General features: G+C 36.1%; 1 protein-coding gene across 2 annotated transcripts; it reads left to right on the top strand.

The window, feature by feature from the left end:
- The first annotated feature begins 693 nt into the window (after nt 1-693).
- Nucleotides 694-23,322, top strand: LOC102602775 (mitochondrial substrate carrier family protein C). Of its 2 annotated transcripts, XM_006340398.2 has the most exons (7): nt 695-2,248; nt 6,424-6,841; nt 9,428-9,572; nt 10,886-11,001; nt 11,087-11,165; nt 20,311-20,544; nt 22,636-23,322. In XM_006340398.2, exons 1-7 carry the CDS (start codon nt 1,138-1,140, stop codon nt 22,963-22,965), a joined length of 2,433 nt encoding a protein of 810 aa, XP_006340460.1. In that variant the 5' UTR covers nt 695-1,137; the 3' UTR covers nt 22,966-23,322. The 2 variants fall into 2 exon arrangements, with proteins under 2 accessions (XP_015159062.1, XP_006340460.1); XM_015303576.1 differs by lacking the exons at nt 20,311-20,544; nt 22,636-23,322 and adding an exon at nt 20,045-20,258 and having other exon boundaries at nt 694-2,248.
- Nucleotides 23,323-23,912: the final 590 nt, after the last annotated feature.

Genomic DNA, 23,912 nt, shown 5'->3' with positions numbered 1-23,912 from the left:
TCACTTAAAAAAAGGGAAAGAGGAAAATAAGAGAGAATTTTTTTAGGTTATTTACAAATTCTTTTTAGCTTTAAATTATGAATTCTTGATAAAAAAATTTAATTTTTACAAGTAAAGATCTTTATTTTTATAAAATGTGAAAAAATCGTTATTTTTATTCAATTAGCCAGTGAACAAGTGATCTTATTTCTTTGAAACATAATAATACCCTTTCGGTTCTTTATAATTGTCATGGTTTTCTTTTTTCGAATTAAACAATAAGAACTTTAATTAATATTTTACGATATTTTTTTTATTATATTGATATGCAAAAATTGCAATTTATATTACTTTTCGTATAGTTTTTAAATATTAAAATTTTTAGTTTAAAATATCGAATTAATGTAATCTAATTTAACTTTGAAAATTAATCAAATTGACTTTCGAAAAGTACATGACAATTAAAAAGAAAACGAGGGGAGAATTTTTTCAATATATATTCCAAATATAGTTAACCGTCCAATAAACTCCAGCCACTCCATTGACCCTATGCAAATGACAAATTTATCAATCATCTATAGTTTTTTATAAACTAAAAACCTCCTTGTAGTAGGGCTATTACTGTCATTTAATAAGAATCATGACTCACTAGTGCAATTTTTTCTTTCTTTCTAATTTCTAAGATTATCTTATGTCCAATGATTTTATGTAAATCTAAAGAGGAAAAAAAAAGAGCAAGAAATATGAGCCTCTTTTTCTGTTTATTCTCTTAAAAAAAACAAGAAAAAAAAACCGTTCACAGATCACATCTTTGGAATTTTAGTGGCTTCTAAAATCTTGTTGGATAACATTTTCAGGCAAAACAGCATAAGAAAACCCAATTCTCCATTTTCAAAGAATCTGTAATTTCTGTGTAAATAACAGTTGTACAGACAGCTCTCACTTTTGGCACCATTACCTCATCTGTGGATGGGGTTGAATTGATTTTCTGTGCTTGAATTGTACTGGGCAATTTGTTTTGCAGTGTTCCCGTACAGTTAGGGTTTATATGTGGATCTGTTTGTTATTTTGAATTTTGTGGGTTTCTTTTTGTGAATAAGAGGGGGTTCGTTACTGGGTTTGATTGATTTTTGTGGTGGTGTTACAAGGTGTTGAGTGATGGTGGCATCTGTGACTGGAGACCCTGTTGAGTCATTTCTGAATTCAGTACAATTGGTTAAGAATGCGTTTTCGCCTATAGAGTCAGGTATTAAGAAAGTGGCAAAGGATTTTGAGCATTGTTGGCCTGGGAAAGCTGAGAGTTGTACTAGTAGTGGTTCTGGATTGGATGTCAAGAAAATTAGTGCAAGTAAGCAAGGGGTGGCTAGTGATGAGAAAAAGAAAGGCTTGTTGATAAAGTTACCGATTAAGATGTTTGTTGGAATGTTTGGGAATAATGGGCAGGTTGATAAAGGGGGTAATGTGGCCAGGAAAGGGTTGAAGGAGAAGTATGGTGGTGTCAAAGGGGATGGGAGCTGTGCCAACTGTCTGCAGTTTGATGTTGCTTGGTCATTGTTAATGAATGGTTTTGTTCAGGCTGTTCCTATCCCGTTTAAGACTTTGAAAAAGCGGTTTCAGAAGGTGAATCAGGATAGTGTTCGTGATGACCTGAAAGGTAATCTGAGGGTAAATGATGTGAAGGAAAAGAAGTCAAGTGATCAGGTTGTTATGGATAACTGTGATGGAGTGAAGCACAAAGAGAAAAAGAATTTATCTTTTGAGTGCTTTCTAGGTTTTCTTTTTGATCAAGTAGCTTTGAATCTTCAAAAATTTGACTTAGGAGTCCCACAACAGGAATGCCAGAGTACCGAGTTTAATCAAATTCCTCCGGCTGCCAATCAGTTTGATCATTTTAAGGTGCTAGTCAGTATTTTAGAGGGTAAAAGAGCTGATGTCAATGGATTTCTGGGGAATCTGAATTTTGCAAGAGTAGGAGGTGTTCCTTCAAGTATTGTTGATGTAGATTCTTCTGCAAGAGAGGAGAGAGAAGATGGTGTTAATGATATTAGTGGTCAAGAAGAGAGCACTGGAAATTCTGCAAGAAGTTTAGCTAGTGGTTTGCTTAGTATTCCATTATCCAATGTCGAGCGTTTGAGATCAACATTGTCCACAGTTTCAATAACAGAATTAATTGAGCTCTTGCCTCAGTTAGGACGACCTAGTAAAGACCATCCTGACAAGAAAAAACTGATCTCCGTCCAGGACTTTTTCAGATACACAGAAGCTGAAGGTATGCCTCTCTCCTACTTCTTAAGTTGCTCTAAAGTTTGTCCCATTCAAGTGAATTTGTCAAAATGACTTTTTAAGCTTTACATAGTTGTTTCTTTTGGTCAAGAATCAAACAAATAGTGAGATTTCCTCATGTCTGTGTGCCATTGTGTTACAGTAGACTGATTATTACTTCATGTAAGTTTGAGACTTTGAGATTGCTGAATTTGTCAGGATTTCTCAACAGGAAGAGATGGTCTTTAGTACTGTACACTAATCTGTGTTAGGTTAGGTAGTTATTCTTTCAGGCAATGTTGTCCGCTTGCACTGTGATTGGCAATCAAGCGCAAACCAGTATTGGGCAAGTTAGTCTGCTCATGTTTTAGTTTTACACATTTATCAAACCCATGAGAAGTTGTCTAGTTTTCTTTGATTAAAAATAGTGACCATTTTAGCAATCTATACTAACCTGTCAGTTTATGATTTCCCCATGTGATAGTCATTGGGATGCAATTGTTCGCATTCTGCAATATATAAAGTCAGCTTCAGGTAAAGGACTACTCTTTGAGATCGAGGCCATGAACATATCATTGGATATACATATGCTAATTAAGCAGGATCACCCTCTGATAGACGTTCTACATCTGGATATTGTGTTATAGTAGGAGGTAATTTGATGCCTTGGAAAAGTAAGAAACAAAGTGTGGTTGCTCGATAAAGTGCAGAAGCAGAATATCGAGCCGTGGCAATAGCAACTTGTGAGCTAGTTTGGATCAACCCGTTGCTGGGAGAACTAATGATTAAGACAACAATTAGGGAAGACTAGTTAAGAGGATTTGAGGTTGCTAGAGCTGTAAGGGATAGCTTGAAGATAATTCACCTTCACTATGCAAATGACACACTTATATTCTGTGATCTTGAAGAGGAGCATCTCAAAATACTGTGACTGATCTTGGTAATATTTGAAGAAATGTTAGATTTACATGTTAACGCGTGGAAAAGCTTCATGTATGCAGTTAATGAAGTGCCAAACATGAAAATCTTAAAGACAATTTTAGGGGGTGAAGTGGGTGCTCTACCAACTATCTACCTTGGATTGCCTTTGGGGGCCAAGTCTACCGAAATGGGGTGATTGAAAAATGTGAGAAGTTAGCAAGGTGGAAGTCCCAATATCTCTCACTGGGTGGAAGATTGACTTTGATAAACTTTGGGCTTGATGCATTTCCAACATACATGATGTCATTATGTCTTGTCCCAACAAGAATCGTCGATAAGTTGGATGCTTATCACATAGCATTAGGAGGAAATTTCTATGGAAAGGGAACAAAGACGAGAAGGGTTACCATCTAGTCAAATGGAAGGTCAATGAGAAGAGATTTTGGGGATTGGGGATCAAGAATCAGAAGAATCAGAATAAAGCTTTAAGAATTAAATGGCTATGGAAATATTCAAATGAGAATTAGAATCTATGGGGCACGATCATCAAAGTTAAATATGAGAAGAATGATAACTGGATGACAAAGGAGGTCACGACTTCTTATGGTGTTAGCTTATAGAAATATACCAGAATTTTGTGGAATGAATTCAAAGCTAATACCATAATCAAAGTGGCAGATGGAGTTAAAACTATATTTTGGAAGGATTATTGGCATGAAGCAGGCAACATGGAGACACTATTCTTAGATATTGACAACTTAGTTTACATCAGCATAATTGTGGACACCCTGAGGGTGGAATTTTGTGTTCGGGAGACTCCTCAATGATTGGGAAATACCAAGAGTAACAGAATTCTTCAGCACCATTGACCAATTAAGTGGTTTGAAGGAATAGTAATGGGACTTCTAAAATAAATGCAGCCCATAAGAAGATAAACCAACCAAACCAGCAGATACTCCAATGCCTTGGAAACACATGTGGAAAGCCAAAATGCCACACAAAGTAGTTTGCTTTGTTTGGTTATTGGCTAAGGAAGCTGTGCTGACACAAGATAACTTGGTGAAGAAGGGGATCCCTTTATGTTTCCGATGTTTTATCTGTGGGAAAATTGCATCAACAATGGTCCACAAAATGGAAGGAGAAGAACCTTAGAGTTTTTGAGAATATGGAGAATACTGTACAACTAGTCAAAATGAATTGTATTTTGACTTTATATTTTTGGTGTAAGTATATACTCTAATGATACCATTGATGTCTTAGACTCATTATAGGGATAGGACAGTAGATTTATGAGATATTTTGTAAATATGGTTTCAGTAAAACCCATGGGTTGTGTTAAAGAAATAGAAGCAATTACCAATGCCAAAAAAAAAAAAAAAACAGTGAGACATGGAACATGTCTGATAGAAAACTGCATAATATATTATGATTGTCGATCTGGCTGTATTTTGCAACGAGGTTGTGCTAGAAGATGTGGGTGGACAAGAAAACTCAAATTCAAGATATACAAAAGTGAAAACACAAGAAATGAATGAAACATAGCTTGTACCAGATTTTGACTTGTAATAATAAGAATAACTAAAAATTTCTCTAGAAGATTTTTTTTGGTAATGTGGAGTTGGATGAGATTGCAAGTTTAAGGAAACCAAGAAGTAACTAGAACATTTTTCCAGTATCTGAACAACTATCGACGTGATTGAAGTAAATGATTCCTTCTATTACGTGCACCTTTTATTTTTACTTTATTATTGTTATTATCATCATTATTACTGTTATTGTTACTGGGCCAAATACATAGACAACCACTTAAACTTGACTGAGTTTCTCATATAGATACTTAAACTAGGTGTACGACCTATTAAACTTACTATGTTGTCAAAAGTCTGCCTACTAGATAGATACATATATTTACAATTCTAAACAACTGAAAGTGTGTGAATGTCACTCGCAGTGACATATATTATTATTGTTATTGTTATTGGACCAAATACATAGACAAACACTTAAACTTGTCTGATTTTTTCATATACACTTGAATTAGATGTCCTACATATTGAACACCTTATGTTATCAAAAGTATGTCTATTTAATACATATTTGACAACTCTGAACAACCTTAAGTGTGTGAATGTCACTCGCTGGGACGTGGCAAATGAAACAAATGAAATTAACACACATCAGTAAGGAAAAAAAAAGGACACAGGACAATAAAGACATTGTCTTTTCTATGTTTCTCCTCTACTGCGGTCTGCTGGAGCTTACCAGCCATATACAATTGAAGTAGCCACTGTCTCAATTCACCCTTCATGTTCAGCTCATTAGGCAGCATTAGTCGTGCTCCTCTTCGTGGTCACGCTGAAGCTTTTCTCCATAGACTTTCTTGCCTAACATGGAGGTGCATGGAGGTTTGACCATGGGGAGTAGAACTTCATTGGTATTGGCCAGTGAGAGCGATTTCCTCCCAATGAGAACAAGACTGCAAATAATTTTATGCTCTGAAGTACATTGTGATTTCTTCACTTTCTTGCTCTGATAACAGAAGTAACTTGATCAATAGTTGTGGGACCATACAAATAACCTGATGAAATTAATATAGAAAAGTAAGACTTTTATGGCCTAATTTTCAGTAGCTATTTTATCGAATTTGACTTTGCCTGGGGAAATACGGCAAGTTGAGCTTGGAGTCATAATTGCCAATTTGAAAAAGTTGGTCGAGATTGGACGATTCTGATATCTCACGAAGAAACTTCCATTGAGGGACCATATTTTAAAAAGATATGACTACTTTAAAAAAGGAGGATGCAATGGCCTGATCTAAAAAATAAAAGGAGAGAAGTTGATGACCACTAACCAGATCTCGAACATAGGTTTTTGAAGGAAAAATAAAAGATAATGGCCGGAAATCATTTTTTAAAGTGAAGTTTCATAGTTTCCAGAGAGCATATACCTTGTTATGTAACTTAGAGCAATTGCATGCTTCCAAATTGGTTACTGCTCCATGTTAGCAGTATGTGTTTAGTAGGCACAATTTTCCAGCTTTAGGTGTTGAATAGTTCAGACCCTAAGATAAGGTGTCTATATGAATTACTTACTTGGAAAAGTTTAGGGGGGTCTATGTATTGGTCTTTGTTATTATTATTATTTTCTTTAGGTCGGGATGATGCTGCCAGCAACGTACAAGAACTCCACAATAAGTAAATTTCAGCAACTAAATTTCCATATTGTCAGACATGCCCTTAGTTTTGTGTTGTAACCTTGCAGGGAAGAGATTCTTTGAGGAATTGGATAGAGATGGTGATGGTCAAGTCACGTTGGAAGATCTTGAAATTGCTATGAGAAAGAGAAAGTTGCCAAAGAGATATGCCCATGAACTCATGCGTCGTGCTAGAAGTCACTTGTTCTCAAAATCTTTTGGGTGGAAACAATTTCTTTCGTTGATGGAGCAGAAGGAGCCTACCATCCTGCGGGCTTATACCAGTCTTTGTTTGAGCAAGTCAGGCACATTGCAGAAGAGTGAGATACTTGCCTCACTAAACAATGCAGGACTTCCAGCAAATGAAGACAATGCTATTGCCATGATGCGATTTCTAAGTGCGGATGCAGAGGAGTCTATTTCCTATGGACATTTCCGGAACTTTATGCTGCTGCTGCCATCAGATCGGCTTCAAGAAGATCCTCGGTAGAATATCTTTACTTTTTAAAAATGATATGATATATCATGGAATTTGAGAATTTGTTAGTACATGAAACAGAAAGATGTCAGAATATAAAAGAAAGTTACAGTGATGAGCTTCTTGTTTAGGTTTGCATTGGTGGAACGCCAGCTTTTGGCTTCCATTACATAACACATCCCACCTTTTCGTTGGGGAAACTAGATTTTTTGTCTGAGTTAACCTGGAGAAATGAGTTGATTAGAAGCTTTTCTGTGGGATTATTTTTAAGACAATATTCAACTGTTAATCATGTCTCCTATTGCCTGATCATCTGAAGATCAATTGCTAGTAGTAGTGGTACTACTGCACGAGATTAATCACTGTTCATGTTTATGCTGGTGGAAATGCAACTAGAAAAGATGTTGTAGGGGCATAACTTAGAAAAACAAGTTACTCAGATGGGATATGTTTGAGTTTTATAAGTCTACCCCTTTAGATGCCCTTGTGTGTCTGATATGGGACATTGTATAACTCAACTGGATAAATGGTTGTTGAGAACGGCAGTTGTCTTATTGTAAAAAGGAAGATATGGATATCAAAGTTTTGGGCTGACAAATTTTCCTTTATTTATTAAGACCAGCAATGAACATGGCTATTTACAGCTATGCTATACTATTGAAGATGATATTCTTGCATTCTTCCCTAAGCTGTAGCAAAACATGAAAAACATAAATGGACTTTTGGAAATATCTGATTAGGATATTTATATATCATCAAAGTTCATGTAATACAGGAACTTCTCCAAAGATATGAATTGAGGATACAAAAGTTTTGGGTTTTGGATGTTGCTGGGTTGGTTCTTCTATATTTTGTCAATTTTAAGACATAATGATCTTAATTATATTTTGGCCTCATCACAGAAGTAGTAGCAAGACGCACAACAGTTGTGAGAAACATCCAGCAATTCTATATCAGAGAGTTTAGATTTTAATTTGAGGGCATTTAATATTTCCCCCTTTTGAAAATATATGAGGGCAATTCTATATCGGCTTTGTGAAGACGATGGAGTTTTTTTTTATGACAAGGGAAACCCGTAGCCGCTACCCTTTGGGTGTGCACTGGGTAAAACCCCCGCTCCTATGCAATAGCTCGCAAACCACATAGGAGAGGTAACCCGCACTAGGCAAGCCCAGTGCGACGAGCTCGACCCAGAAGGCAAACCCCTTGCTTTCGCTGGCAAGGGGTTTCGAACTTGAGACCTCCAACATGAAACTCAAGCCCAAACCACTGGGCCACCCCGAAGGGTGTGAATACGATGGAGTTAGTTCTTTATAATTTGGTACTTGTGGGACTTCCCTTTTTCAGTATGAGTCAATTTAATCGGCAATTGATGGTAAGATCCCCTATAATATAGTTACATAACTACAGATCCCTATACAAAGGAGTTCCTCCCTAGCCTCTAGGGCTTTAGCTCAATGGTAAGAGTGCAAAGCGTGATATGTGGGTTCGGCGCATGTCATGAGTTTCAATCATTCTGCGTACAAACCATGGTATTTAGGTGGGAAGGGTAGAGGTGCAGTTCCATTATCCACTGAATTTCAAATCGTGCACCAGTTGGCTCTTGGGGATGTCTTGGTTATCATTTATCAAAGAAAAGAGTGTTTTCCAGGTTGCACATGGAGTATAGTGTGTGCACCACTAAATATGCCTGGAGTGATTAGATCATCTGCACTTGAAGAACTTGATTTTCTTTCCTTTTGAAAGCTGTACAGTTCAGCATGTTGTTGCTACCTTCTTTAAGGGATTACATGCAATGCTCATTCATGCTCCTACCTCCGCTTTTGCTTCAAAGTCTGTTGATGGTTTTATTGCATTTGGAAGTATCCACATTAGCAACATTACCAGTTTCAACAACAACAAAAGGAAAGTATCCACATTAGCAAAGTAAATGCAGTATCTGCACATAGCAAATAAATTAGCAAAGTAAAGGCAGTATCTGCACATAGCAAATAAATTAAGCATCGAATTTAATAACAATTTCTGTTCATGTAAAGACGATCTACATCTCTCCCCTTTTATTAACTCAAAAGAAAAGAAGCAAATTGATGCATGTGGGTCCCTTTTGCTGTTAGTATAGCAATTAGCAGCTGTCTACAGATGAAAGGGACCTTGATATTTGTGACACATTTTGTAGTTAAAGAATGTTGAAGCACAAAATTAGCGAAAAGAAACGAGATGTTAGAGAGCAAATAGTATGATGGGATAGATTTTGTGAGTGGAATGTTTTAATAGTCGATTAGAAAACGGCGGAAGATGTGTGTTAGTAAATTTCAGATCAAAATTTGTTATATTCTTGATATCCATTTTTCATTTTTGGATGTAGATGCATGTGACAAGTTCAGTTGCCATTTTTTGTGTGTCTAACCATTATTTTGTTGATGGTACATTTTGATAAAGGTAACAATTTTGTTGATGGTACATGCAATTGTTAGTATTGCAAAGCCTGACAGTTACTATCTCTTTAATTGATAATATGGAGCCTTACTTCAAGGCATAAGTCTGTTTCTAAACCTTTTTGCATATGTTGGTGTCTTGGTGGTGTATAAATACAGAAATATCTGGTTTGAGGCTGCTACAGTGGTTGCTGTTCCTCCACCTGTAGAAATTCCTGCTGGAAATGTCCTGAAATCAGCATTAGCAGGAGGACTTTCCTGTGCATTGTCGACAGCATTAATGCACCCCGTGGATACGGTTAAGGTATTTTTTGTTTTCCAGAAGCATTTACTTGTTAGAATTTCTATCATATTCTAGAGCAGTCAGTTACTTATTGCCTGCTTGTGTAATGCTAAATGGTGTTATTGTTTGGATTTCCAGTAAAAAATAGATACCCAGAAAGGTAAAATAAGAGTAGATTATCTTGGGTAAACAATTTAGAAGCAGCTACTTTGTGCCAAAGAAAATTTACTTCCTTTTTGGTTTGTGCCAAAAATATCACTCTTTTTTCTGGCAAATGAAAAATCTTCCTCCAAAATCTTCAAACTAGCATAAAATTGATACCACTTCTGATAGTTGCGTGGACTCTTCACTTTTGATGCCGCACCCGTGTCGGATTCTCTAAAAATACACTACTTTTGGCGAATCCGAGACGCACCCATTGAAATTTTTGAAGAGTCCGAGCAACATAGCGTTTATGATACTTCAGACTTGATATAACATCTTACTAACTAATGATTCCACTTCATCACATTTCCGACCATTATATAACACATAGTCAATGTAATATATTTTGAGCTTAGTAATTGGTAAAATTAGGTGTAGTTTATTGGAAATGAGGTAGTACTCGACTGTATTTATTGTTTTATATGATAGTAAGCAGACTTTTTTGCTTTAATTTCGTCTTCCTTTACCACAAGCACACCATATAGAGGTTAGGTAGTTGTACTATACATTTCTGATTGCAAGCCTGTATCTACACCGTTTAGGATTTAAAACTTTCTGTTTTTTTTTGTAGACAATTTACCCTTCTTTGTCATGAAGTCTAATAAAGGAGAAATACAGAGTGAACTGGAAGGTCTCTTTAAAGGGTGTTATAGCAAAACATCTGACATCTTTTCTCTGTTAATACTTTAGAAGCTTGATTACTGGGTAGAGTTTTTGTTATACTATTATTTAAAATTATTATACGTTCTTAAGAAGTATGAGGGAAGATGTTGTAAGAGTATATAATTTCCTATTCTTGATGACGTTTTTCCTATGAAGATGTTTAATTTCTTCTTACCAGTTTCTCGACAGGTAATTAAATTTGTGCAAGGTTGTACTTTTCATCTGATCTTTTTCCTGTTTTATGTTACATATGTTATGTCTGAAAAGTATCTTATTGTATTATTTGTGATTTATATTATGGTATTCAATGAAGCATAAGTAACTCTGAATCAAGGTGATAAGTCTGTCATTTATTGTGGCATTATTCTTATGGTTTAGTTGGGTACAATGAAGTTGATTTGGAAAATTAATAAGCAATCATTTTTAGAGTGAAAATGACATTCTAAAATTTCTGGCTGGTTCCTCAGACACAAGTCCAAGCATCAACACTAACCTTTCCACAAATAATATCAAAGCTTCCTGAACTTGGAGCAAGGGGATTGTACAGAGGTTCGATTCCTGCAATTCTAGGGCAGTTTTCAAGGTTAGTTGTTTTCTGTTTTGTTCCTCTATCTTGGAACAAATTTCCTTGTCTGTATCTGAATTGTCAATTTGATTGATTATTACAGCCATGGATTGCGGACTGGAATTTTTGAAGCAAGCAAGGTTGTGCTGATTAATATTGCTCCTACACTTCCAGAGCTTCAGGTAACAGCTTAGCAGTGAATCCTTCCTAGGAATTTTCCCTCTCTTCTACATAATACTGTTCAGTTTTCGTGAGATAAATTTAAAGCAATTCAATAGTACCACACCAAGATGGTGTCATCTTTACAAAATGTGTTGTGGCTATTCGTGCAAGCAGGTATTCCCACCACTTTGCACCAAAAATACAAAATGAAATTCAAGAAAACTTTGGACTCTTGTCATCAGGTTTCTCAACTTTATCAAAGGTTCTCCGTTCTCCTATTTCTCTCTCTAAAATAACCAAATATACAATAAGGCAAGGTCTTCCTTAGTTTCTTCCTACAACTACAAGGCAAGTTACTTTGGAATCATATCCATCTCTATTCCAGGAGCACCCGATGAATGTCAAAACATGAAAGCTGCATATGTCAAGCCCACAACTCCGAGACGCAATGAAGTATGAGGTGGTTGACGTCCCCCAGTTTCTTGCACAGGCAAGTCAACTAACCGCTATGCATATCCTCCTCCTTTGGTTATCGGTGGTCAAAACAACCCGTAAGACTTAAATTGAGAAGCGCTGAGTGGATGCTTCTCCCCACTCACTTTATCCAATTCTCTAAACAGTGTAGCTATATAATCTCAACAAGAAGAGTATGCTGTCAAGCATTTCCACATATTTCATGTCTTTGTTACACGCCCCAGTCAGTGTTACAAAAATGTTGGAAAAGCTTCAGAGATATTTTTTCTGGGATAGCTCAAGTGTGGAAAGAAAGTCTCACTTGGTAAATTGGGCGATTGTCACTACCTAAGTGTTGGGGTGGGCTTGGGGTTAACGATCTTAGGGTCTTTGACAAGGCGCTTTTGGGAAAGTGGTTATGGAGATTTGGGGTGGAGGTGAATGCTTTGTGTAGAGGAGTTATTGGTGAGAAGTATGAAATTTTGGAAAGGGGTTGGAGGACTAAAAATGTTTCACTCCCATATGGATGTGGCTTATGGAGAAACATTTTGAATGGGTGGGAAGAGTTCAATGAGTATAGATTTCAGGGTGGGTGATGGGAACAGGGTGAGTTTTTGGGAACATAGGTGGTGTGGAAATAACATTTTGAGAATTACATTTCCTAACATGTATGGTATTTCTTGCCCCACCTAAAAGATGTTGATTCAATTGTTATGGAGTATGCAAAAGGAGAATTGGTTTGGGATTTTTTAGGTTTTGGTGAAATTTGCAAGATAGGGAGTTTGAAGAATTTCAGAACTTACTTGATTTGCTTCACCATCAAAAAGCTACTATTGATAGCTACGATGTATGGAGATGGAGGGCAAGGGGCATGGTATTTGTTTAGGGAAGTCATATTATTATTTGAAGCTTCTAATCATGGAAGAGAGTGATTTTCCACATGTATCGGTATATATAGATCCCTAGGGTACCGAGAAAGGTATGTATTTTCACTTGGCTAGCTACGAGAGGAGTGATCCAAACAGTGGAGAATTTGAGGAAGAAAAATAATGTGTTAGTTGGTGTTTCATGTGCAAAAAATCAGGTGAAGATGTCAATCACCTTCTTCTACATTGTCGGATAGCTTCTTTTTATGGTGGGAAATTCTGAGATGGTTCAGACTGAGTGGGTGATGTCGAGCATAGTGAAAGAAATAATGTTTAGTTGGGCACTAAGTTGCTCGAACTCTTCACTTTCGGTGCCGCACCCGTGTCGACACGACATGAGTGTGGGTGTGAGATCCGTACACGATCTGGTCTACCGATTTTGGGTACTTCGGCGGACTAGATTTGAGGTAGAAATTCTGGACAGATTCAATGATTTCTGTAATCAAAACAAAAACTAAGGTGAGATTGAAGAAAATGGAATATCTTGTGTATATAAATTTCTATTGTCACTCCCTTTCCTTTTATCTCCTTTCAAGAGTGTCCTCTTGATCAATAATTTCTTCTCAATCTTCCCCATAATATCTCATAATTTAGGTTTTATAACTCTATTTTTAGACAATGGAATTATTTTAGCCGAATCCTTGCATTCGTATCCTTGCATCCGTATCCATACATGGATCTGTATCCCTGAATCTTAAAATTTACATCATAGAGTATCTGACCTCTAGATCTGCACCCGTATCGGACACCTGCGCTTGAGTTTGAGCAACTTAGGTTGGGCATTTAGAAGGAGGAGAAGTTGCAGGGAATGAGACATTGCTCCTTTAGCACTTACGTGGATCATATGGTGAGAGAGGAATAGAAGAACTTTTGAGGAAGTAGAGAAAGACTTTGTACACTTGAGGAATGACCTATTTTCCCTTTTCTTTTTGGTGCACCCATAGGATTCCTACATGTATAGATAAGTGGTGTTATTGTAGAAAACCATGTCTTCTTGTAAAGTTTTCTACATTTGGTATACTTCTTGTATATGGGCAAGCTTTTTCCCTTTTCTAATTTATTACTTTATCCAAAAAACAAAACAAGAATGACTTCACGTCGTCATATGCCCAGATTTGAAGGGGTTAGGACTTTTGAAAGATATCTCCTGTGATAGGTGAGGACCGTCTCAATTCCTAGCTACTTACCGTCTTTGTCTCTTGCAGTGTTATCAAAGGCGAAAAACGCAAAAAAGCTCTAAGGTCTGTGGGGGCTTTAAGCGCAAAGCGCAAATAAAGCGTGGGCTTTAATGAAAAAAGGCGCAACGGGAGAAAAAAAATACAAATGTACATGTTTAGTCCAAGACTAAAAATTATAAGCATAAATGACAAATATATGACCAAAGAAGATGAAAAAAGATTATGATAAAATGAAATATCAATTGTTTAGTGTCACTTCTACATAAGAGGCTCATCGGCTAGGAAAAGTTTGTCTTAAAACCTTGATGACGACACTGAAGCGCACATAAAGCGAGGCGAAGCGCTCAACACGTTTTGAGCCTCGCTTCAGGGATTAAGCGCACCTAAAGCACGCGTTTGATAACATTGGTCTCTTGCTGGTGAAAATAATCTTAGTAAATAATTTTTCTGTGTAAATTTGATAAGAATCTGGTTACTTGAATAAACAATAAAATTATGCGGAAGCAAAAATACTAAGATTAAAGACAAGAAATTAAAGATAAGTGAAATTTGAGAATAAAATCCCCAAATTTCAAAATAAGTACTAAGAACCCTAATTGATCTTAGTATTCAAAAACAAAGGATTAAAGCTAATAAATGATATTAATTGAGTCAATTCAAGAATTTAGATGAAAAAGTAATCTAAGAGACTAAGACCCCTATTTTGAAGAAATTAGAAACAATAATTAGTACAAGACTAATTACCTTCTTTAATTTACGAATAAGAACCAAAGATATCAAGTTGAAGAATTAGTCTTACCTCTTAAAAAATCTTATAAAGTTTGTAAGATAAATTCCAAGTAGCTACACACAAAGGTGTAAAAGAAGAGAAACTCTCAATTAATAATTATATTGTCTTCTAAAATATAACAAAATCCTCCCCTATATATGGGGGAAACACTATCCCAAATAGATGGGACTAGAATCTACTTGTATGAAAATAATGAATAAAATCTAACTAGGAAACTTTAAACAAGGATAGCATGTAAAAATAATACCAAAAATTCTTCCTTGAAGAAATAAGGAGAAGTTTCCAAATTTGACCAAAACTGTGCTCCCTTTTGGCAGAATTTTCAGCCCCATTTGGGCCCCAATAATCTTTCATTTGGGCTTGGACTTGAACCATAAAATATGTGTAGCACTTAGCCCATTTTTATCCACAATTCGTGGACTCGTTCTTGGGCTTTTCTTCCATGATAAGCATCTTCTTGATTTCCCATCGAATCTCAACAATCTTGGCTTGCAACTCCTTAACTTAAGACCTTTACGATGGTCTTCTTAGGTTTTCTATAAATCACCCTTGCCCATAGAGCCATCAATATTCACCATACTAAGAGCCTGTTTGGCAGTGCTGTTGGGAGGCCAGGAACATTTTTTTTTGATAAAGGTAACATTTGTATATCAATCATCAGCTCAAAGCTGGTATCCAAAAATTTACATCATATCCTCCTTCCACACATGTATGTCGGGCATAAACAAAGGATAAAGAAAAGAAAAGAAGAAAAAAGAGAACTATCCCTAGATCCTCCTTTCACCTTTATAAGGACCCTAGAATGTCTACAATAGCCACAGGGTCATCTATATACTCTGAACTACACCAATAGCAAAAAGTGATAATGCAGTTCATTTTAATCTTGTGCAGAGGGCTGCTCTTGTTATCAAAATTCCTAGAATTCCTTTCTTTCCATATGGTCCACCAAATAACAGCTGGGACAATTTTCCATCTACTCTTGTCTGTGCTGCCACTGCCCTCCATATTCCAGCTCTCTAGAGCCTGTCCTGTTCTCCCTGGAACAGTCCAACTTATACCTCTGAAGCTAGTAAACAAATTCCACGGCTGGCCAACCACTTTACAATGTAAGAACAGATGATTAATTGTCTCTGCAACCTGCTCACAGAAACAACATCTTGGGCACATTTGTATTCCCCTCTTCATAAGATTCTCTTGTGTAAGTACAACCTCTTTCACCAACAACCAAGTAAAAACTACCACTTTATATGGTATTTTAACCTTCCATATAAGCTTCCAAGGCAGAAAGTTAACTTGGGATCCCATCTGATTCATATTTCTATATTCAGAACTAATAGTGAATAAACCTTTGTTATGACATTTCCATTTAAGAGTGTCTTCTCCTTCCTTGAATCCTAAGAACTGATAAAGTGTTCCATAAAATTCAGCCAATCTTTCCACCTCCCAGTTTTGCATCAGTCTTCTGTAGGTAAGGTTCCATCCATGTTCAGACCAAACTTCATAAAGAGTCGACTCTTGTTTTTGGTTCAGGTGATGAATATTTGGGAACAAGCGTTTGAGGTTCCATTCCCTAACCAGTTATCTTCCCAAAACCTGATCTTCCTCCCATTGTTCACATTACATTCAGTCTTTGCATAGATGCCATGCCATAAGTTTCTAATTGATCTCCACAAACTGGTTCCATATGTGGATGTCACTTCCTTAGTCTTCCAGGGTCCTTCCTTCCCATATTTGGCCTGGATCACCCTACCCCACAAAGATTGTTCTTCCAAAGGAAATCTCCACAACCACTTCATGAGAAGACTTTTGTTCTGCTTCCTAAGATTTTTGATTGCCAGTCCTCCCTGCTTCTTGGAAAGTAGCAGTGTCTTCCATTCGACTAGGTGGAAACTTTTATATTCCTTATCACCGTGCCACAAAAAATTCCTTCTCAGAGCATCAGTTCTTTCTTCCACCTTTGCTGGAAGGGGAAAAACTGACATTAAGTAAGTTGGTAATGCATCCAAGACTGAGTTGATCAACACTAATCTACCACCTCTTGATAAATATTGAGACTTCCACCTAGACAATCTTTTCTCACATCTTTCCACTACTCCATTCCATATCTCTTTGGATTTGCTTTTGGCACCCAAAGGCATACCCAAGTATGTTGCTGGTAACTGTCCTATTTCTCCACCCACAATATCCACCAGGTTTTGTATTCTGGGCACGTCATTGATTGGAAAGATGTGACTCTTTCTCCAATTAATGTGCAACCCTAATACTGACTCAAATAGTATGAGAACTATCCTCAAAATTTTTAGTTGGTTGTCTTCAGCATCACAAAAAATCAAAGTGTCATCTGCATATTGTAGATGGGTGATTTCCAATCTAGTATTCACCTCTTTGACCACATTAAAACCCCTTCTCCAATCATTCCTATGCGCTGTTTTAATCATACTGTTCAGGCCTTCCATGACTAGCAAAAATAAGAAAGGTGAGAGTGGATCACCTTGTCTCAAGCCTCTGCTTGCCGGAAAGAAACCTTCAGGAGATATTAGTATTGAGAACTTGACAGTGCTAATGCAGAACCTTATCCATCTTATCCACTTCCTCCCAAAACCCATACTATGTAGAATTCCAAGCAATACTCCCAGTTAACATGGTCATATGCCTTCTCTATGTCCAGTTTACACATTATGCCTGGGACTTTATCCTTCACTCTTGAGTCAAGACATTCATTTGCAATGAGAACAGCATCAATGATCTGTCTTCCTTTCAGAAAGGCCATTTGTTGAGTGTCAACCAGCTTTGGCATCACCTTCTTTAGCCTTTCTGTAAGAATTTTGGAAATTAGTTTGTAGACACTTCCAATCAGACTGATTGGTCTAAAATCTCTCAATTCTTTGGCTCCATTCTTCTTTGGAATGAGTGCAATGTAAGTTGCATTAAGGTTCTTTTCAAAAACTTCTTGAGAATGGAAGTTCTGGATAGTAGCCATCACATGCCCCTTTAGAATCTCCCAACAATTCACAAAGAAGCCCATAGTATACCCATCCGGACCTGGTGCCTTGTCTATAGCACATGCCTTGAACCCTTTCAGGACCTCATCTTCTTCAAAAGGTTTCTGTAAATCTTGTTGCTCCTCCCTGCTGATTACTGGACAGGGGTTCATGTTGTAAGCAGGTCTCCAATTTTCAGTCTCACAGTATTTCTTCTTATAAAATAAAACCGCCTCCCTCTTGATATCTGTTGCTTCTGTTAGTTCATCACCTTCCACCACCAATTTATCAATGTGATTGGTTATTTTGTGAGCATTTGCAATCCTCTGATAGAATTTAGTGTTCTTGTCCCCTTGCTTAATCACAATGTCCTTGATCTTTGGAGGCCAGAAACACTTACTTTGAGAAAAAAACACTTTTGTTGAAAAGTTAAGTGTTTGGCAAATCAGTAAAAGTGCTTTTAAACGGAAGCAGAAGCAGTTTTTCTGTTGTTGGGAATAAGCTAAAAAATTCTGCTTTTTAAGAAAAGTAGAAGCAGAAACAAAAAATATATTTTCTCAAGAATAAAATATCCTTTTCATATATGCATATTTACCAATATATTTCTTATTAATTAATAAGCATATTTCACAAGTTTGGTTAAATTTCATTTTAGAATTTTATTTTTTATTTTTATATAATAAATTTTATAATTTATTTTACGTTTATATACTATTATTTTATATATTATATACTATTTTATGTATTATTTTGTAGAATTAGAAAAAAGGTAACAACAATATTTTTATAAGATTAGAAAAAAGAAAAAAAATAACAATTAAAGATTTCAGCTTCCCAAAAAAGGTGTAATATTGATTGAATATTTAAACATGTAAATTTTAATTTTAAAAAATAAAAATTTAATTAATTTTCTCATAATAGATATTTAAAATATTCTCTCTATAAAATAATTTTAAAATATTAGAAGTACATTAATAGTTGTCCTTTTTTGTTATTCGACTCTCAAAAGCACTTTTTAAAAAAGATTAACAAAACACAATTTGCTTATGAAAAACACTTTTCAAATGAATTAGCCAAACACGAATTACTTTTTTTCAAAAGTACTTTTCTAAAGTCTTTTTTAAAAAAGTGCTTCTAAAAATAAGTTATTTTTAGCAGCAATGCCAAATTGGCTCTAAATCTCAAAAGCAAACCGGACTCTATTTCCATTTTTCAGCAAGAACCAGAAGGACTTTGAAAAGTCCGATCTTCCCTTTGGTATACCGTTTACCTTTATAGAATTGTCCCTTAGGAAGAGTCATGTCTTCTGGTAACCAATCGAGTACTTCACATTAATCAACATCTTTCACATGGTCTTGTCTTTATTGGCATACCTCTAGCTCCTTTCATTACAAAGCACGTCTACACATCCCTAAATTCCGTATGCCTTCCATGCCTATTCTCTGCACGCTTAGTGAGAGCTGAAGGTAGTTGTAGTTTGCAACCATTTACTGGTTTTACAAAAGTAATATAGTTGGAGGGCTGTGACGTTCAATTTGGTAGGTCTTGAGAAAGTTGGCAATTGGTTTAATTAGGGTAATCTTTTAAAAAAGGTTGGACCTTAAATTTTGCAGAATGGAAGACATATCAGCTTTGTGCTGACAACATTTCAAAAGTCTTTTTGTCGTAGACAAATTTGATATATCAACTCTTCAACGTCGATGTCTTAGATATGCCCATAGTATGAAAGTTTTGCTCTCTGGTGGATGATCTTTCTCCCAAAGGGGTTTTATCAAACCAATGCATATGCCTGAAGCCAACATCTTTGGTATATGGGGGAAGAAAGACCATTAGTTGGGCTAGGAGTCAATACGATTGTTTAAATAGAATTCCCGAGATACCTACACAACAACTATAGAGTTTGTTTTGCTATTCCAAAGGAAGTATGATGTTTCCTTATTACATTTTTTTTTTTTTTATCTCATCAATGCTCTTTCCTATTGCCTTACTTTAGTTCTATCCATTTACATGATGCCTAGTTGAGGCCTTCTTATTGCCAGCTCTTTTAATGTCCAAGAAATCCTTGACGATAAGTGTTGCATGGTTCAAAATTCGGTGGATAATAGGCTTACCCCTCTACCTTCTTCTCTCTTACCACTAGACCAAAACCCTGGGAGCTGCTTCTTATTACCACCATTTTGTTTGTTCCTTCAATTATTGTTTTTCAGCCTATGAGACTTTCATTGTGGTTTATCTGGTTCTCATTTAGAATCAAAGTGGCACCCAGTTGATTCTACCTTCTGATGGTTCCATTCATTGGAGGGCCCAATTTGTTGAATGATTTCTGTCGGCATATGTCCTCCATTTTTAAGCATCCTAGGGACGAAACACAATTGTTGACTTAAAAGGACTACTCATATTAGGTTGAATTTTGAAGGACACTTCTTATGCTTTTATATTATCCAAGTGTCCATGGGATCTGCTGATCTTTCAATGGGACTAAAGAAGTTTTCCTAGAAACTAGGTGAGCTGCTATGATATGTAGGAAAGACAAACAAAAATGATACAGTATTTTTCTTTCACATTTTTCAGTGTGCTTGTTCTCTCTGCCCCCACCTTCCTGATTTTGATGCTCGTCAAATTGATGTTCTTGGATGCCACCTGCTATGCTGTTTCATGTACCCCATAGTAGTATCTACATAAGAAGGCTTGAATGTATCAAAGTAATAAGGGAAGTGGGATCAATTAGTTGAGCACTATCATGTTACACATGATCATTTGCTGACCGAGCTTCTTTATTTATTTGGATTCACAAAGGAAGTTACTTATCCATTTTTTGTTATTGGAATGTTGTCTAGGTTCAATCTGTGGCATCATTCTGCAGCACTTTCTTAGGTACTGCTGTGAGAATACCCTGTGAGGTGCTCAAGCAAAGATTGCAAGCTGGTCTTTTTGACAATGTTGGGGCAGCAATCATTGGTACCTGGCAGCAAGATGGTCTTAAGGGTTTTTTCCGTGGAACTGGTGCCACTCTCTGCCGTGAGATTCCATTTTATGTTGTAGGCATGGGCCTATATGCCGAGTCCAAAAAGGTGATTTTGCACTTATTTTAAGTTTGCACTATCCTTAATGTATATGGGTTTTTTCCCTACTTCATCCTTTCCCAGTATCAGTTTATTTTGCTAACTATAAAAACTGATATATTAATAACAAAGATTTGACTGAAAATCAGAAAAACAAGATATTGAAGGAACAGAGCAAGACCTACGCCATGGATATAGAATTCATAAATTCCAGAATTTTTCCTCCTTGCATGACTTTATTCTGCGGCATAACTCAAGGAACCATAAGCATCTACACTCCTGTAAATCAGCCTTATAATCTGTGAATCATCTGCGATTCTCCTCTATTCAGATTAAGTACAAAGTGTGATATGCGGAAGTACCTCACCATTTATATTTTTGGGGATCATAGTACCATTCCAGGCAGCAATTAGTTCTTTACAAGAGCTGGCATTCACTCGTGACACTGTTAAGAAAATGAAATAAAGTCTAACATAAATACAAAGGTAAGCTCATGAGCGAGGATTGCCCCAGACCTTTTAAGGAGACAACAACCCCTTTCCTCAAATGATGTGGTACTCTAATACCACCCTCTAGAGTGTGAACATCATAACAAGGGAGGCCCAACATTGTGTAAACTAGGAATAAGAATGAGTCTAAGATCTATTACCAAGTTAAGAAAATAGATATCAGGCCTAATTCAACTTCATCATCAGGTGAGGATTGCCCAATATCGTATAAGGAGACGACAACTCATTCTCTCAACCAAAGTGGGACTCTAGCAAATACCAACTAAAAAAAAGGTTGCCTAGTAGTGATAACACTGTGGAGCATCTAACTATTGACTAATTCTGTAGTTTCATGATCTGTTATTTGTTACAAAGTAACAGATGTACATTCTGTATCATAGAAACAGCAAAAAATGAAGAAAAAAAAAAGACGGAACAAAAGAGTTAATAGTACTTCTAAGTAAAGAAAAAAAGAAAAAAATTACAAGGAGTAATTTCAAATGGACAGTGAATCTTGTCCCATTATGGGGTGCTAGAAGTGGCTTTTGTTGGTTTAGCTTCATCTGTTTCGGTGTGCACTACCTGGAGCAATGTTAATTGCATATGCTATTCCAACTTTCTGTATTATTTTTCCTTTTAGCACTACAGTATGATATTTCTTCCACTTGGGGACGTTCCAAAATATTTGATACCATTCCACTTCTGATATCATTTTGTGCAATTCTTTAGCTTTCAATCATTCATATTTTAAACTTTAATTTGATGTTTTCTTTATCGACTTCCCAATTTTCACTTATTAAAATTCAAATTTTAATTTTGATGTGGTGTTTATCTATCAAATTAACTTTTCAGCTATTTTTTTAATATTTTCTTTTCCCATCAATAATATTACATATTTTCAGAAAAACGTTGTTGATAATCAAGAAAAGCAAATGTAATTATATGGTAAATATTTGTAGATTCACAATATCTCTATAGTCCTTGCATTTGCATAGCTGAATATTATAAAATATATTGTATGCTATTTCTTCTTCTTTTAGGATAAATAATTACTTACCTTATTATAGGTAGAGAGTAGTTATCCTTACCTGTAGTAGATTAAGATTCTTATATAAGGAGCCCCAGTTGAGAAATGTCCACAAACATGTATCCAATACATCTCATCTATATTTTGTTTCATTACCTAATACATTTGTCAAATTAACATTCTTATTCATGTCCAATTAAAACACCTATAAAATGGGATGAAGAGAGAATATAAAGTATTTCAGAATCCTCTGGATGCTGTCTCTGCTATATAAATTTGTGCAATTTTCTGAGATGCAGTTGGCTGGATCAACGGCTTCTTTATAAAATCTGTTGTATGGGTTTGTTGATGCATGAAAGTAAACAAATTTGTTGAATGTTATAAACCCATTCCCTCGAGCTTAAAATGTGTATATTGCCAATTATTATCGTGTTGCTGTCTGTCAATGAACCTTCTGGTGGTTACTTTTCAAGAAAGGCCATTGGACATTACTCAAGGTCATAATCAACCACTAAATTACTTGTTTGACATAAAGCTGTGTTACATTCATTTCTTGTTGATAAAAATCATTTGTGTTTATTCTAGGCTGTGCAACAGCTTCTGGGGAGAGAATTGGAGCCTTGGGAAACAGTTGCCGTTGGAGCTTTATCTGGTGGGTTGACAGCTGTTTCAACGACTCCATTTGATGTGATAAAGACCAGAATGATGACTGCTCCACAGGGAATGGCTGTGACGTCAACGATGGTTGCATTATCAATTCTCCGTCATGAAGGACCCCTCGGATTGTTTAAAGGGGCCATTCCTAGATTTTTCTGGATTGCACCTCTGGGTGCGATGAATTTTGCTGGCTATGAGTTAGCAAGGAAAGCCATGGACAAGGAGGCCACCGAGCAGCTTGCTCAAAAAAGTGGCTAGCAGAACAAATGTACCTCGACTGAGATTTTGTTTACTGATCGTACCTATCAAAGCTGCTCGGAAATTTTGAACCTTTTCCAAGCCGTAGCATCACATTTAAATTTGTAGAAATCCCTGCTTTTTTCTTATTAGAGGCAAAAACTTTTTCGATTTGGTCTCTGAACAATTGTAAATTTCCATTAGCAGCATGTTAATCTTTTGCTTTGTAACATCATTTGTGCAGTTTCTAACCTTGATACATGAAGCTATAGATCTAATTAGGTATCAAGAGTACAAAAAGAACAGACACACAATACTGAAACTTTTTTGAAATTCCTGTTAGCAGAATAGCCAAAGTTCTCTCAATTAGCTGGTGAATCTATTATCAAGAGTATGTCTTGTAAATATTTCTTTTCTAGTGTGTTAGTGTGATCGACAAGTCTTGTTTAAGGTTTGCAGAGATTTGCATACAGGAAAAGGACAAATATACCCATGAACTATTACAAATGATATGCATATATCCTTCGATACTTTGGGGTTAAATAAGCTCTTATCATCATACTTTTGACCATATATATCCCTAAGCCAAGCTGAAAGACATGTGCAATGACATGTGGCACCATCTAATTTACCTGAATATATTTTGATTTTTACCCAAAATCAAAAAGTCCACTCATCTTTCGCAATTTAGCCCACCCATGACCGGTTTAAAAACAAACATAGCATACATAATCTATTTTACCCTCATGATAAATTTTCATGATATCATCCCATAGGAAGACAACCAAACAAGGCTCTTACTTCTCTTACAGATAAAATAATAATAGCTAGTATCTTCCTTTTCTATCCTAGTATAAGTAGTAGTTTCTTATTATTTTAGAAGGTAGATTTTGATGAATGTTTTTACTAAGGGTCTGTTTGGAAAGCCACCTGGTAATTGGAATTGGTGTAATTATCAGCCTAGTAAT

This window comes from Solanum tuberosum, unplaced genomic scaffold, assembly GCF_000226075.1.
Source record: "Solanum tuberosum cultivar DM 1-3 516 R44 unplaced genomic scaffold, SolTub_3.0 scf00018, whole genome shotgun sequence".
Classification (NCBI taxonomy): Eukaryota; Viridiplantae; Streptophyta; class Magnoliopsida; order Solanales; family Solanaceae; genus Solanum; species Solanum tuberosum.
The sequence above is the reverse complement of the archived record's forward strand: the minus strand, read 5'-3'. Positions and strand labels throughout refer to the sequence as shown.

What these genes read in the sequence shown, in the direction of transcription:
- LOC102602775 (XM_006340398.2), top strand. Translation starts at nt 1,138, where the DNA reads ATGGTGGCATCTGTGACTGGAGACCCTGTTGAGTCATTTCTGAATTCA. An exon ending in CGGCTTCAAGAAGATCCTCG is followed by an intron (nt 6,842 to 9,427) that starts GTAGAATATCTT and finishes GTATAAATACAG; the next exon opens with AAATATCTGGTTTGAGGCTG. An exon ending in ACCCCGTGGATACGGTTAAG is followed by an intron (nt 9,573 to 10,885) that starts GTATTTTTTGTT and finishes CTGGTTCCTCAG; the next exon opens with ACACAAGTCCAAGCATCAAC.